Genomic DNA, 15,718 nt, shown 5'->3' with positions numbered 1-15,718 from the left:
AAAAAAAAAAAAAAAAAAAAAAAGAAAATTCAAAACATAACCCAAATTAATTAACAATGATGTTGAAAGACTCCCTCAATTTTAATTAACTATAAAATATATTCCTTCTTCATTTTATAACCATACATTTATTTTTATGTTTTATGAAATTTAATAAATATTATATTTTAATAAGAATTAGTGATAATTTTGTATATATAATTATTTTAACCTTTGATGCTTAAAATTATTGTGATCGTATTACTGGAAAAAAATATATATAAATGTGAAAATTTTGTACTACCTCCGTCCCTTATTAGTTTAATTAAATTTTTTTAAAAATAAAATTAAAAAGTTTAAAATAAGATTAAAGTGTTTAATTATTTTTCAAAAAAATAAAGTGACATGGTATATAAGACGGACAGAAACGGCAACATGGACATAATATGTGGGAGGGAGAAAGTAATATATAATAAAGTCTATATTTATTAAAAAAAATAGACACTTTTATTTAATCAATAAAATAATGAAATATATATTTACAAGTGGACAAAATATAAACATAAAGCCAATTTAATTTTTAAAATATAAAATTAAGATCAATTATTCAAGCCCAAGTATCTGTTAATGATTAAGTAATATAAGGGTGTGTTTGTTTGGGGAATTGGATTAAATTTTTATTATTCATTCTATGCTTACCTCCAAAAATATCAAATCAAACATTTATTTTTCATTTTTTATATTATATTAAAAATCAATTTTACATTCAAAACATCACATCAACACTTATTTATATCACATCATATAACTATTCAAATTCAAAATTTTTACTATTCTAATCCCAACTCAAAATCCAAACCCCCAAACAAACACATAAATGTGTTTTCTTTGAAAAAAAAAAAAAGGAATTTATTTGAATTTTATATTAAATAATAATTAATTTAATATTTTCTAAGGGTGTGTTTGTTTGGGGTTTGAGATTTTGAGTTGGGATTTGAATAGTAAAATTTTGAATTTGAATAGTTGTATGATGTGATATAAATGGGTTTTGATGTGATGTTTTGAATGTAAAATTGATTTTTAGTATAATATAAAAAATGAAAAATAGGTATTTGATGTGGTATTTTTGGGGGAAAAAAATGGGATGAATAGTGGATTGGAAATCCAATCCCCCAAACAAACAAACCCTAAGAGTTTTTTTTTTTAAATATATATATATAATCTAAATAATAAATACCAAAAAGAAATTGCTAAAGAAACTATCCCAAAAGCTATTGGAAAACCCAATGAAATAAAAAATGCGTAAAATTAGATCACAATCTGGATGGTTTAAAATATAAAATTTGTCTTTTTATTGCAGTAATTTAATAATGAATAAATTATTGGATCAAAGGATTATTATATAATCATTTCTTTTGGAAGGATACGGTGGCCACTGTCCCTTCTGGTGTCCCACTTTATAAGGGTGTGTTTGGAGATCGCCGAAAATTGAGTTTGAGTTTAATTTTTTATTTGAATTTTGGAATTAATTTAATTTAATTTTTTATTTTTTTTTTTGTGTTTTTGAGTTTGACTGAGGTTTGGGGAATTTTGATATATATTGATTTGATGGATAATAAATAAAATAATATAAATATGTATTAAATTTAATTGATAAAATTTATGTTGTATGATTTGATTATAAATTTCTATTATACCCAACATATATATTAAATTTTTTATTTATTTGTATTATATAAAATTTTGTTCTCTACAAAATGACATATATATTGTATATAATTTTTCTCCATTTAATTATAATAAATATTAAATAATATTTTAATTTTAAAATAATAAAAATAAAAGCATACTGCACATTTGTGGGCGGATTAGTGGACAACCTCAAATTTGGAATTGGAGAACCACACTCTAAATTTAAAACTTATTAATCTTTTAATAGAGTATTCTCCTTTCCACTTGTTCATTTTTTTTTTTTTTCTATTTTACTCAATTCAACGCAGTTTATTATTATTTTAAATTATATTATATAATTTAATTATATTTTAAAATTTATAATTTATAATTATTTCATCCCACGTCTATCTATTTATTTACTTTTTATACGAAGTTTTAAAAATATTAATATTATACTGAAATATAGTAAAAATAAAAGTAAAAAGATTAAATTAACCATATTAGTGTTATAGAAAATGCATACTTTGTTATCGGACGGACCAAAATAGAAAACTAGATAGATTATTAAGGGACGGAGGGAGTAATATTTTTATTGTAAATAAATTATTTAGTCATCTCAATTTTAATCTATAATTATTTTTACTAATACATTTTTTAATTATTTACTAATTATACAATATTTAAAGCTTCATACCCCAATTAAGGTGAACAAATTAACTGAAACGAAGAGAGTATCGTTCTAAATCAACAATATGTACGGTAAATTTCTCAAGGTCAATTAATTAAGGGTGTTTTTGTTTGGAGGATTCTCTCCAAATTTCATTATTCATCATTTTTTTTTTCAAAGATATCAAATCAAATATTTATTTTTTTTTATATATTATATTAAAAATTAATTTTACGTTCAAAATATCACATCAATACCTATTTATATTATATCATACAAATTTTTATTATTCAAATTTCAACTCAAAATCTAAACTATCAAACAAACACAACACAACCTACGTGAATATGAATTTTAGGTGAATTTAAATAAATTAGATTTAAATTATTTTAAATTTATAATACTTCATAATTAAAATTATATTAGTGCATATAATATTTGAAATATTAAAATGGGTGAATTTTAAATTTACAATCAATTTTAGAGATTTGAAATAATTGCTTTAATTTAATGGAATTATTTGAATACATTTAACTAAAGAATTGAGACCCACCAAATTAGGTCAAGGGTGGGTTTGTTGGAAAAGATTATGAGATTATTGGAGAGAATTGTAAAATTACTTCTGGTACCATAATTCACCTCATAATTTTAAACTATTAAAAGAGAGCAAAAAAACTATGTACTTATATCATTTTTTTTTCTTGTTTTTCTTTTTTAATTCATGCATAGTTTTCAATGTCTTTTTTTTAGTTTAATTCGACAATTTTCTTCCAGAGTAAATTGCGTATATCGTACCCGTATTTTAATAAATTTGCATGAAATTTCTTTTATTAAAAAAATTATATCAAAATCCGTTGTATTACAAATATATTGCAAACGCCCCACAATTATTAACGGAGTTAATTTAGTTGTTGAAGTGACCATTATGCCATTTGCCTTTAAACTCATTAATATCTCTTTTATAAAAATTCATAAACAATTCTTTTATTAATTAAATGAAATTAACTTTCACTGAATGCCCAGTTTACATCCATTAGCGACAGATTCTATTAGCGAGAGTTTTATTCTTCATTCTCATATCCCATTGAATGTAGCGAAAGGAGTAGGGCTTTCGTTTCTCTATTCTCTTCTCCCGCTAAATCTTATTGTCGACTATTGTTCCCTTAGACTTTGGTGCTCGATCTTAGTTTTTGTTGTCGGCGGAGTTGGTTTTGGAGTTAAGAAGATGCTTTGGCAAACTTTTATAATTTTGTTGGGTTTTTTCCGACATTATTGTTCTCATTACTAGTAATCCTAAAAAAAACTTTACCCAATGTCATCTTTGGATAAATATTGAAAGTTCTTTTCAGGTTTGAAAATTTTGTATGCGATTTGTTTTTTTTTTTCGCAACATCCGTTTGGGAGGGGACCGTGTTTTATAATTGTTTAATTTTGATGGGGTGTGGTAAGTATACTATTTTTTATTGAGGTATATTCTAATTTTGTTGTATCTTGCAGAGACCATATGGAAGATTCCCTCACTGTATTCTTGTGAGTCGACGGTTACGTAATTTGAGACCCATTCACAAAGTACATGGAAGGAAGAAAAGTCAAGTTTGAAGGTCTCAATAGGAATAAATTAAATTATTTTACTTTAGTAGATTTATATGTGATGGCCTGTGGGGTGGGGGCCAATGTAAAATTTTGTTACGGTTTGCCGGGTAGAAATTTGAAGAGTAAGACAATGTATATCAAGACAGATGCAGATGTTATAAATTTCCTACGCTTGTCTAAGAATGAGTCTGCCATTCAAGTATTTGTCACTGAATTGGGGGGCCCTATAAAAAGCTTGGATAATAAAGAGAAAAACTTGAGTCGTGCTAGTGAAGTGTTGCATTTATCCTGGAAAGACACAATTGTAAAATGTGAGAGGCGAATAGTAGAATCAATAGATGATGAAGGGCGAAGTGCAAAGTTAGAAGACCTACTTGATTCTAATGCAGGGAGACATGATGATCCTAATCTTGATTTGGTTCGAGATGCTGTATGGGAGAATTGGGATACAGTTAGAGATTTTGGAAACTGTGGTGATAAAACTAATGATGCTTCAAGTTTCAAAGCTTCTAATGTGCATTGGGTTGAGTATGGAAATCACAATATACATGAGACAACAAATATTGATGAAGGGATATTTGAGGGAGATGCGGGGAGGCTGATGATGCTACAGAACCGGGAGTCAGGAGTTTCGATGAGAGGCTAGGTGGCGGAGGTGGTAGTGATAGGGATGAAAGGTTGGAATTGGGTGGTGGTGACGGTGTTGTAGATGGATTTGGAAGATTGACTACAATTAATGAAAGCGAATTCTGAGGATCCATCATGGATGTATGATGATTTTGATGGTCCGTCAGACGATATTTTTGTTGAGAAGCCAGATAATGACCGATATAAAATGAATAAATTGTTGAAGAAGTTGAGGGTTTTAAGAAATGAAAGAAAAAAAGAAAAATTTTTTGTCGATGATACCAGTATAGGAGACAAGATGAGTGGAAAGGAGAGGGAACAATGTTCTATTTGGTATAACGATGATGTATCATAAGGAGAGATTGTTTTGGAGGCTCCTTTACTATCTGAAGAAGAATAAATTGGATAAAGATATAAGGAAAGTGATGAAAGCCTTAATATGGCTGCCATAAATTTGGAAGTTGGCATGAAATTTCCATCAAAACAAAAATTTAAGGAAACATTAAAGGATTTGGCAGTTCGCAATGGTTGGGACTTGAAGTACCCAAAGATGGAAAAACACGTTGTAAGTGCTACTTGCAAAAAAGGTTGTGAATGGTATAATCGAGCATCAGCAATCATGAAGGATGATATATTTCAAATTAAAACATTCAAAGGAGGATACACATGCGCTCATATGACAACAAACTCACAAGCAGATTTTCGGTATGCATTTTAGTCTTCATAACTTATTAGTAAATGGTACTGTAATGAGTTATATTATTTCTGTTCTTTTTTGTGTTATTAATTCATGAATATATATATGTGTGTGTGCGCGCACTTGGGTGTTCATTAGCTAATAAATAATGTTAATATACGTTGCAGCCTACAATTAAATTACATGTGGATTAAATTAGCACCAAACATCAAACACAAATCATAACAACAATTCAAACACCGAATACAATAGATGTCATAACAATGAAATCCAAAAGATGTCATAACAATAGTTCAAACACCGAATACAAGAGATATTTCTAAATACAACACCAAAAAACATAGACACCTACTTACATATTACCATAAATGCAAAAACAACAATAACAAAAACACAAAGATATGTAACCCTATTCGTATTTTTTTTCAAAACGCTTCATGTTCAACTCTATCACTCTAGCAATGTTGTCCATTTCAGCCCTCTCTATGGCACCATGACCTGCATTCTAAGGGTTCAAGCCAACAAAAAAAAATCACATTGTCTGATTTTGCAATTTCAAAACAAATTACCTTCGGTATCTTTGGTAGGCCCAACGACCCTAATAGCAGCATATTTTCCGCAGTTACATGCTGGATTCTTGTATCTTAAATCTAGTACTTCCGCTCTCAAGCCTCTTTTGCTATTCAAGGATGTCGTGGACATTAACGCTACCTATTCAACAAAAGCAAAATCGACTATACAATTCAATCCGAATATTTATAAGAAAAACAAATAAAAACAGCCCATTCAATGAAAACTGTTCTAAATTAGCAACAAACTCGATCAACAAGTCTTCATCGAAAACTGGCTGGTATATAAAATATATATCCCTAATTTCTACTATCGCTAAAATAATGTCACTACTGTCCGAGCAACTGAATTAATTCCACAAAAATAAAACAAAAGGTTAAGATTTTCTACAAAAATTGAATAAAATTATGAGGAAAGGAGCGACGCCAACGCATCAAAGTTTAACACTTATACTATCGTCAAAACAACATAATCTTCTTTCTTAACCCAACGCAAATTCTTACGTGAAATCAAATTACTCAAAAACAATAACACTAATTTAAGAAACCATAAATTCTTACCTGCACGATGAATTTGTTGAGTTTATTTTTGAATTCTTCCCTTGCGAATATCAATCATGTTCGGTGAAGAGGGCTTCGACGGTAAAGGAAGAATGCTTGAGTTAGGGCATATGATCGACACTAAAAAAGTATACTTATTGGAAAAATATTCAGATACAATGAAGGGTATTTACGTCATTTCACAAGACTTTTGAGAGCTTGTTTCTATAATACACGCATAAATAGCGCGTGTATTTTACTCTCAGTGTATTGTGGACGGATTGGGGATTTAATGCAAAATTTGTTATATCAAAAATGTAAATTATGCAATAAAATAAATATAAGGTGTATTGCGCAAATTTCAAATAACACAAGTACCAAAAGTGAAATATACCCATTCTTTTATTGTATGCACTGATTATCCCTTAATTCTTGTAGCTCTGTTCTTTTTGTTAATTCCCAAATTATCAATGAGAAATTGAATTCGATTGAGTAAGCCAGGAACTCGTAAGCCCTTGAAGTCTAAAATTTGCGCGGATAACAAATATATTATTATTTTTATAATTTTTTTGTAATAATTTTTTAAAATATTAAAAATTAATTTTTTTTAATATTATAAAATAATTATAAAAATAATTTTTGTTAAATTATAAATATATATCAAATTATTTTAACAAATAAGTAAAAATATATGTTGGGTCCCACACCTCCGTGTTGGCTGTATGAAGTGCCCATTCATCTCTCGAATCATTTATTACTGCCGCCATATTCAGTCTTAGTCAATCATTTTGAAAACTTTCTATAAAATCATAATTAATTAAGTACTGATATTCAATTGGACAAAAAATAATTTTTGCTCTATTTATTTTTATCCTTTATAATTAGATAAAAAATTAATTTTAGTCTCAATATAACGATCCCAATATAAAAAACTTAATTTTAGTTACAAATATAAACAATTTTAATAAATGACCAAAATTTTGGTTCAAATAAATTTATTTATATTTGAATCAAAATTAATTAAAATTATTTATATTAAAATTAAAATTTATTAATTTTTTATATTGGATCAAAATTAATTTTTTTTATTTTAAAATTATATAAGTACCGTTTAAACATTTGGTTTCAAATTTCCAGACTTCTCCATCTCTCGTCGTCTTCTTTGTCCGCCACTTTCCATAGTTCGTTCCTACCTTCGTCTCCCATCTTCATCTTCTTCTTCTCTGCGCCAGTCGTTTCGAAATCTTCACTCTCCGATTCATTTGATGCCCGCCATGGAAAACGGCGAAGGAACCTCGGAGATGGCGATGGCGGAGTTTACAAACATCGATACCACCGCTGACTCCATTGCTTGCTCCGACATTTTTCATGTCGTCACTGACATCATGGGTTTCGTTCTCTTTATGCACCAGCAAATTCCCTCGTAAGTCCATCGCAATTACAAAAATTTCCTTGAGTTTTAGGGAGGTTGTTTAATTTCAATGTTTCTCTACGTGTATTGTTGCTTTTGCAGAGTACTTCAGGACATCACTCACGAATTCGATGATTTGCGCTCCGAGTTTGAGGAATTGGTGATTGATTCGAAATCGATTATCCTGTTCCCCCAATTTTGATGTCGGTGTCTAAAACCTTGTAAAATTTCTGCTGAATAGGAAGTTGAACTCGCGAAAAGTGAAGTGAATTCGAAATTGGCGAGGAGGAAGCAAGCCACGAGAAAGAGAGAGGTGAAAATGGGGATAAGAAGATTGGAAAAATTGGTGAACTGTATTTCCAATCTCAAGACTGCGCTTCAGCTGATGATATCACAAACTCCGAATGTCGAGAAAATTTCTCTTGTCCTTGGCCCTAGCCCCCTAAGGCCATTACATGTTTACGAGCTAAATTTTTCCCAAGAGAGAGCTGTTTCCACGGACTTTGGTCGGACAAAAGTTGCAGAAACTCTTTCCCGGAAGGTTTGTTATTGAATCTAGAAATTGGTATTTGAATCTCACCTTATCTATGAAGCCTTTGATTGCTGATTGCTATTTCAATTTGTTCCTTAGGCCATTCGTATGATGATATCAAAGGGCACTGGTTCGGATTCCTCTGGTGGTAATGAACAACATCATTCCTTTTTTATTACAATCGATGGAAGGGGTAATTCGTTTTGGTTCTGTCCATAATTTTTGTTCGATACAAATTTTCAGGACCTACAAAATTGTTTCTCATGGTGAAAGCTCCTTCTTGCTTTAATTTGCCTTTGCACTTTCTTCCAAAGCGTGAGTTTCGGGCGAATAGGAAGGTAAAGTCATTTGATTGGGAGAGTATTTGCATCTTTCGTTCTTGTGTTGATGGTGTAAGCTTCTTAAATTGTAGTCTTGTAGGGTTCAAGTTAATTCTTGGAGGATATGATGTGACTTACTTGATTCAGAAATTTGCATCGTCTTGCTCTAATCATTTATTATGGATTTTCTTCGGCAATACTATTTTTGGGGGCTTGAGCTTGTTTTGTGTATTGATATGGCGACAAAGTTATGCACTATGAAAGCTGAAACTGTTGTTGAAGCCCTTAGTTTATATAGATGTGATTGGAAGGTGAACCTGCATAAATTGGCCTAGGATTTGTATAGTTGTGAATTTCATAAGGCATATTAATGTTATTTATTTTTTTGGAATCCAATGCATTATCGTAGTTTAATGTCTTGTTTGTTGTGCTTTCTTGATACTTGATTACATATTGTTTTATTCTTTGGAAACAGACAGTGCCTTTCAGATTGCGATTCAGGTGCAGAAGCCAAGGGCCAGAGATGAATGCACAACTTAATGATTGCCATCCAACAGCAACAGATTTTATCTGGTATCAACTAATTCGTAATATTGCAGTTGATGTTCCTTCCATTAATGCTCTTGTTTAGACTTCTGTAATATGGCAATGGAGTGTTAAGTGGTTAACATATATCGAGCTTCAGTTAATTTTATTTATTTATTTTATCGCAGAAAACTTCACTCACTATTGAGTTATTTAGTTTATAGCAACAGCATTGTTGGTTTTATAGTGTCGATTTCAGTCTTTTATTCGTGTGACTTTCCAACTTCGATTTATAACATCAATTTGTTGAATTGGAGAGTATAACCAGCTCTGTACGGTTGTTCTTGATTCCAAAATTAGTTCACAATCTCTGCTGCAAGTGACCGTTGAATTTCAAAAGTTGCAGCTTTGAACCGAATTCGTGTCAACTGCTTCATCTCATTGTCATAAACATTTCACTGGACCCTTCATTGTTACCCCTTGGGTTCTACCGAAGAATTATCAATACTTTCTTGTGAAATATCCACAGCCTGGATTTCATCGCCCCCAAGACATGGCCTTGTGTGATCATTGTGTCTCTTTTCATTCCTTGATGAATTTGTGCTGCAGGTGCCAACTAGCAATTGGCTGTACTTAATATTTGCTGTCTTACCTTTCAGGTTTCAATGCCGACATGCGATCAAGGGCTTGGCTTTGGAGACAACTCCTCTGGAAGATTAAATCTCCAGTATTGCAGTAAGCTGTAGTACTTACTACATAGTATGCTACAGATGAAGTCGCTGATATTCATGGTTGAATCTACTTTAGCTTCTCTTCTTGCAACTTTAGATCTCTCACTGCATTTTAAACTTTTGGTAAAATACTAATCTATGCCATAAATGTAAACTGTGGATGACATATGAAATATGCTAGCATAGAATATTGGAATAGGAGTGGCATTTAGATAGCGCTATGGTGCAATTTGCAAATGTTGTATGTAGCTGTCTGTACCTCCTCGATTCCAAAGTTGTTGAAATCGTATCAAAAGAGATGCAGAGAGTCTGAATTGATGTTTTTTGAGGGCTGCAACTTTGACAATGTGCGCATTGAAGCACTTATTGTTCATATAAGAAAGAAGAGATACCCTTGATGGAGCAACAAGAAATCTTAGGATGTCTGAGGAGATTGAGAGGTACGAGCTTTCAATGTCTTAATAGCACAAAAGCAATATACTTGCTGGAAGTAATTATCCTTGTTCTGAATTTATTAATCTCAAATTTAAGTCACTATTTGATGATTTTTGCGATATTAGAAGAAATACACTTTTGTTCTTCATTGTACACGGAAGGAATCGTTTAAACAGTCAACATTCAAAAGAATATTGTTTGGAAATGCATATTATCGGTTTCCAAGTTAGTTGAGGCATCTATCTGCCATTTTAGCTTTGTGCAGTGTATATTGTATCGTATTGCAGGAGATAATGCCCGCAGCATAAGTTGTTCATCATCGAGACCAACAGAGGACGACGTTGTTGAAACTACATGAGCTGCAGATGATTTTCGGATAGCTTGTGATTGTGGAAGGGGTCTGTGTTTTTTCTCAGTTGCCATGGCATGGCAGGTTAGTTCTCTACAAAATTCTGCATCCTTGGGGGTGATGAATTGAGGAATGAGTTACAGTTTGGTACATGAATCACTAGCTGCAAGAACACACCCTTTGTCTTCGGACATGTTACAAAAATCTCTAAGAACTCTATGGTACTTTGGTATTATGGCTTCTTCAAACAGAAATGAGTTTAGATGATATTTGGGATTTTATATGTACTTGGCATGCCTAATTGTAAGGGGATTAAGCCTATGTGGTTGTAATTTGTGATATATCAATGTCACGTCATGAATTAATATTAAATTTTATATATAGTGTTTAAAGAAAATATAAGTGTTAGATATTAAAAAATAAAATAAAATAATTTTATTATAGATTGCATAAAAACATAAAATAGAATATACAAAAACAATATGTTATAAAATTAGTAAGGCTAGATTGCTTTTAAGAAAATTAATCATGTTATTTAATTTTAATTGTCTCTGGCCAAATTGTAGTGATAATATGAATTTGAAAATTTTGAGAGCGATTTATAAGCTCCATGTTGAACATGAAAGACCCCAAAATCTTCTATTTACTTAGAATTTTCACCAAACAATCACAAAAAAAATTACTCCCTCCGTTCCGGCTATTGTGACCTCTTTACAGTTGTCATGAAACACTTACTAATTAAGAATGTGTTAGTAAAAAATTATAAATTTAAAAATTTAATATGAGATTAAAATAGTCAATTAGTCTAATTAAAATTAAAAAAATTATAAATTAAAAAATTTAATATGAGATTAAATTGGATAATTCTTTTTCTAAAAAGAAAAGTGACTGAATAAGTGGGACATACGAAAATAGAAAAGTGGACACAAAATGTGGGACGGATGGAGTATATTATTCTATTCTTTTTTTTTAAAAAAAAAACCTGAAATAATTCAATTCTATAATAATGGATTCAAATTTGAGCTATCTCCATGGATAAATCTATTAGAGATAATATGCTTACAAATCAAATCATGTAAAATGAATTGCATTATTAAAAGAAAGATGAAGAGAATATATCGAAGAGGGTCCTAAATAGTACTCAACAAGATTTTGGCTCCAAATTTAGATCTTAAAGTCATCACATGGATATGTGCATGTATGTAATTAGGAGAGATCTCGAGTGAAAAAGGTTGAAAAATCATGGCCAAGGCCATCTTCACTTCTACCATTGCAAAATTCATCCCGATGCAAATTCGAGGTCCTAAGGAGAATGGAAAGAAGCCCGACGGTTGGCCATTTATTGCTTTTGCTACTCCTTGAGCAAATCTCTCGGGCTTAAATTCTTCGGCATCTTCTCCCCATATTTCCTTGTCACGATGAACAAGGAGTATTGGAAGTACAACCTCCACCCCTTCGGGAAGGATTATATCCCTGACTTTTATATTTATTTTTGTACCTCGAACAATATTTACTGTAGGTGGATATAATCTAAGTACTTCGAGCAATATCATGTTCATCTGTAAAACGTAGAATTTTGATTAAATTAGTGATATTTTTCTAGTGAATATTTTTAGTTAGTTGATCTTTATCTTTTCAATTTTATCCAAAGATATCATATTTAATATTCGTTTTTCATATAAAGTATCATATCAAATAGCTATTTTACTTTAAAAATACGATAGAAAACATAACACCAAGTGGACAAGTGTCACCAAGTTAAGTGGAATAATATGATGCCAAAAGGGGTAATAGATTATAGATCGGATTAGTACCTTTTTCAATTGATTCAAACCATCAAAATCCGGAATGTTCTTCCCAAATACCTCGAAAACCTCTTGTCTAGCCTCCGATTGCCACTTTGGATTGATGCTCAACATGATCATCGTCCAAGTTAGCAAGATTGCCGTTGTATCTTGTCCGGAACCATAGAATATTTTGCACTCGTCGAGTACTTCATTAATGGTGATTCCCATGTCTTTGTTGTTTCCATTCTCCTCGACTTCTTTTGAGTTCGATTCCAACAATGTTCCCAATAAATCATTGTTCATCTTCTTGTGCTCTCCTTGGGCTTTGATTCTCTCCTCTTTTTTTTGGATGACATTTCGAAGTACATCTTTTATTTCTTCGCTCAACTTCTTCATTTTCTTGAATTGCTTGATAGGCAAGAATCTATCAACATTAAATACTAGATGTTTGAACATGGGATTTCGACAAAACCCATATATATATATATATATATATATATGATCATCCTCGTACCTCGATCCCGGGATGTACACAAATGGCTGAGTTCGGTCATGAGCTCAATTTGTTGCTTTATGAGTGAGAAGATCTTCTCCCCTTCTTTGTAATTGCTTCCAAAGGCTGATCTTGAAATTACATCGGCTGTAAATTTTGATAAGATAGGCCATACATCGACCTCGCCACTCTTGCTCTTTGATGACTCTGTTTTTAACGTCTCTACGAGCTCGTTGCAACATATATGCATTGCGGGAACCATGCCTTGATAATTATTTAATATCATAGAGCGGATCATGTAAAGAATCGTAATATTTAACATTGCTGAATTAAATCGATACAAAGATGTTTCAAATGAGTTATAGCATAATAGTTTATAACTCATTTGTGATTTGATTAGTATGCATCATTTTTCTTCAGGTTTAGGAACTATAGAACTCATTTGTATTTTAAAAAACATTATACAAACTTTTCTAAATTGTTGTGCTTAAACAACAACCTCCACCAATATATTAAATTTAAACGTTTTGGGGATCCTGTGTAATTTTTTTCTAAATATATAGAAAAAAATGGAGTTCTTGTATTGCGAGGAGAATAATAATGCAAAATTTTCAAACAAATTATAAGCAAATTCTATAATTTTAAAACAAGTTATAACCAAGTGTGTTCTTTTTGGAGAATTAATATATTATACAATTTTATTATTTAGATATTACCTATAATTTTTTATATGTTACATAAAAACAATACCTCTTCGAACCATTTTACAAAACAAATTATATTTTAGTTGTAATATCATACTATTCAAATACATAGTTATGGTTTATAATTTTTTTATTTGTGATATATTATTGTATGGTTACTTCATGTAATCAAACAAATGCTTTTGTTTAGAATGTAATTATAGGATAAATATGTCTATATATATATGTACATTGTATTTTACTAATATATCGTTTTCGCATATTGTTTAAAATATAAATTGCAATTTATTTGTATTTTGTAAAACTCAATACAAAATTTTTCATTAGTTAAAATTTGACAAATAATTTGTCTAAATATCTACCGTGAGGTCATGGGTGTTACCTTGAGTTTAGTAAGTGTGAAAGATGGGTTAAGAAGGTGGCGATGCTTAGCCCATTTGGATCCCTCATGTGAAGGAAGCCCCGTCACCAAAAGTTTACATAACGGATTTAAAAATAATTTTGTAATTATTTCATACTTTTGGAACACATCTTTAATCATCTTCGGATCCATTATCACTATCCTCGGAGTTGATCCCATCCAAATAAATGATCTTTTACCTATACATACATATATATATATATATGAATGTCAATATGTCAGATACCTATCTACAAAAATATATATTCATTAGAATTCTATTTCTTTTATTTAAAATTTGGATATGATTTTAGACTATTCATCGGATGAAGTATATATATTTTTTAAACTTATCAAATCTAATACTATATACTATTTACTATTTTATTTAATTTATTATTAAAAAATTAAATTTTCATCCAATATCCTATCAAATATTTATTTATATTATATCAAATACTATTTCATTTTTTTTTTATTTTTCTTTTACAAACTCAAATCTAAATATTAAAATAAAGTTTCCTTAGAATTTAATTTAAATTTAATTGTATTCAAACTTCTTTGTAAAATTATATAATTTTTCTTAAAAATACTAAATTAAACCCAAAAATAAATTTACCATCTCAAGTTCAAAATCTAGTTTCTATTTTATTTTCTATGAAAGCATACTCACCCCAAATCTTCTCTTATTATTTTTAGTTTGAAATATCTCAAAACTATTATTTATTCCGTCATCCAACTATGTATTTATTTGACCGAACACCAATTTAAAGAAAAATAAATAAAAATTGAAACTTTTACGTTTTAGAGAGTATAAATTTTCTTTTATTTATACAAAAAACATTTCTTTTATCTTTTTACGCCTTTAATAATAATTCTTAAAAAAAAAAAATAACGCACACATATAAATCCACAAAAAAAAAAACTATCAAAATTATATTATACCATCTCTGAGTATAAAAAAATAAATCAATATGCATATACCGTATGTGGCGAGTATGTGGTGGTAGAAGGGCAGCAGTACATGCGGCGCAATGTTGCGGTCAAGGGCGGTGGTGGTGGAGTGCTTGGCGGCCATCATCCGGGCGGCGTCTTTCATGTCGCCGTAGAAGAGGCGGTAGGGGTTGCCGCTGAGGCCCTGAGCCCGTAGCATCCCCTCGAGTCTCCTCGGCCGCAGCCACACGCGCTGCAGCGCCATCCATACGACGCATAGCCACACGGCTGCTCCTAATATGTATATGTATATGTAAACGCCTATGCCTTCTCCCATTACTATCACCATCACCTCTAAGCTATACATCATTTGAGGGCTTCTATCGATATATATCGATATATATATATAGAGAGAGAGAGAGAGGGAGGGGAGGGAAAGAGCTATATGAGAAATTATGTTGTTAATAAATAAAAAATAATACTTTCTATATCCGCCTCTAAGGGTAATATTTATAGTCTGTGTCATTGTATTTAACATTAAAAATATTCTTATATTTGTATAATTTTTTTTTTACAAATATTCATTAGTATTATAAGAGAAGTATTTTTGTAATTTTTTTTTTAATTTGTACTACATTTTAATATAATAATTAATATTCAAAGATGAAACAAAAAAATAAATAAATAAATAAATGAGATCTTTAGAGCTGGACGAAGGTAGTAATATTTTGTGTTGAATTGTTAATTTTTTG

The 15,718-nt window shown here is 30.3% G+C and overlaps 1 protein-coding gene, 1 long non-coding RNA gene and 1 pseudogene across 3 annotated transcripts; 1 reads left to right on the top strand and 2 right to left on the bottom strand.

Moving 5' to 3' along the window:
- Nucleotides 1-5,472: 5,472 nt before the first annotated feature.
- LOC127266125 (uncharacterized) lies at nt 5,473-6,475 on the bottom strand. The gene is made up of 3 exons (XR_007842080.1): nt 6,368-6,475; nt 5,807-5,948; nt 5,473-5,735 (listed from the first exon to the last, which is right to left on the bottom strand). It is a non-coding gene; the product is annotated as an uncharacterized LOC127266125 (long non-coding RNA).
- Nucleotides 6,476-7,492: 1,017 nt separating this feature from the next.
- Nucleotides 7,493-10,997, top strand: LOC127265821 (uncharacterized). Of its 2 annotated transcripts, XR_007842028.1 has the most exons (8): nt 7,493-7,769; nt 7,860-7,917; nt 7,999-8,298; nt 8,389-8,437; nt 8,533-8,627; nt 9,085-9,182; nt 9,794-10,305; nt 10,588-10,997. XR_007842028.1 is itself a non-coding variant. In XM_051295830.1 (7 exons), exons 1-7 carry the CDS (start codon nt 7,612-7,614, stop codon nt 9,852-9,854), a joined length of 819 nt encoding a protein of 272 aa, XP_051151787.1. In that variant the 5' UTR covers nt 7,493-7,611; the 3' UTR covers nt 9,855-10,997. The 2 variants fall into 2 exon arrangements, 1 of the variants encoding a protein (XP_051151787.1); XM_051295830.1 differs by having other exon boundaries at nt 9,794-10,997.
- Nucleotides 10,998-11,779: 782 nt separating this feature from the next.
- LOC127266115 (cytochrome P450 CYP72A219-like) lies at nt 11,780-15,456 on the bottom strand (annotated as a pseudogene).
- Between the last annotated feature and the right edge of the window lie 262 nt (nt 15,457-15,718).

Source organism: Andrographis paniculata, unplaced genomic scaffold (genome assembly GCF_009805555.1).
Source record: "Andrographis paniculata isolate CXL003 unplaced genomic scaffold, ASM980555v1 Contig74END, whole genome shotgun sequence".
In the NCBI taxonomy this organism is placed as follows: Eukaryota; Viridiplantae; Streptophyta; class Magnoliopsida; order Lamiales; family Acanthaceae; genus Andrographis; species Andrographis paniculata.
Note: the sequence above shows the minus strand (reverse complement) of the source record. Positions and strands in the feature narration are given on the sequence as shown.

Excerpts from the sequence above, each read along its gene's own strand:
- LOC127265821 (XM_051295830.1), top strand. The coding sequence starts at position 7,612 with ATGCCCGCCATGGAAAACGGCGAAGGAACCTCGGAGATGGCGATGGCG. Across the intron at positions 8,628-9,084 it reads AGTTTCGGGCGAATAGGAAG|ACAGTGCCTTTCAGATTGCG; the intron begins GTAAAGTCATTT and ends CTTTGGAAACAG. Across the intron at positions 9,183-9,793 it reads ACAGCAACAGATTTTATCTG|GTTTCAATGCCGACATGCGA; the intron begins GTATCAACTAAT and ends CTTACCTTTCAG.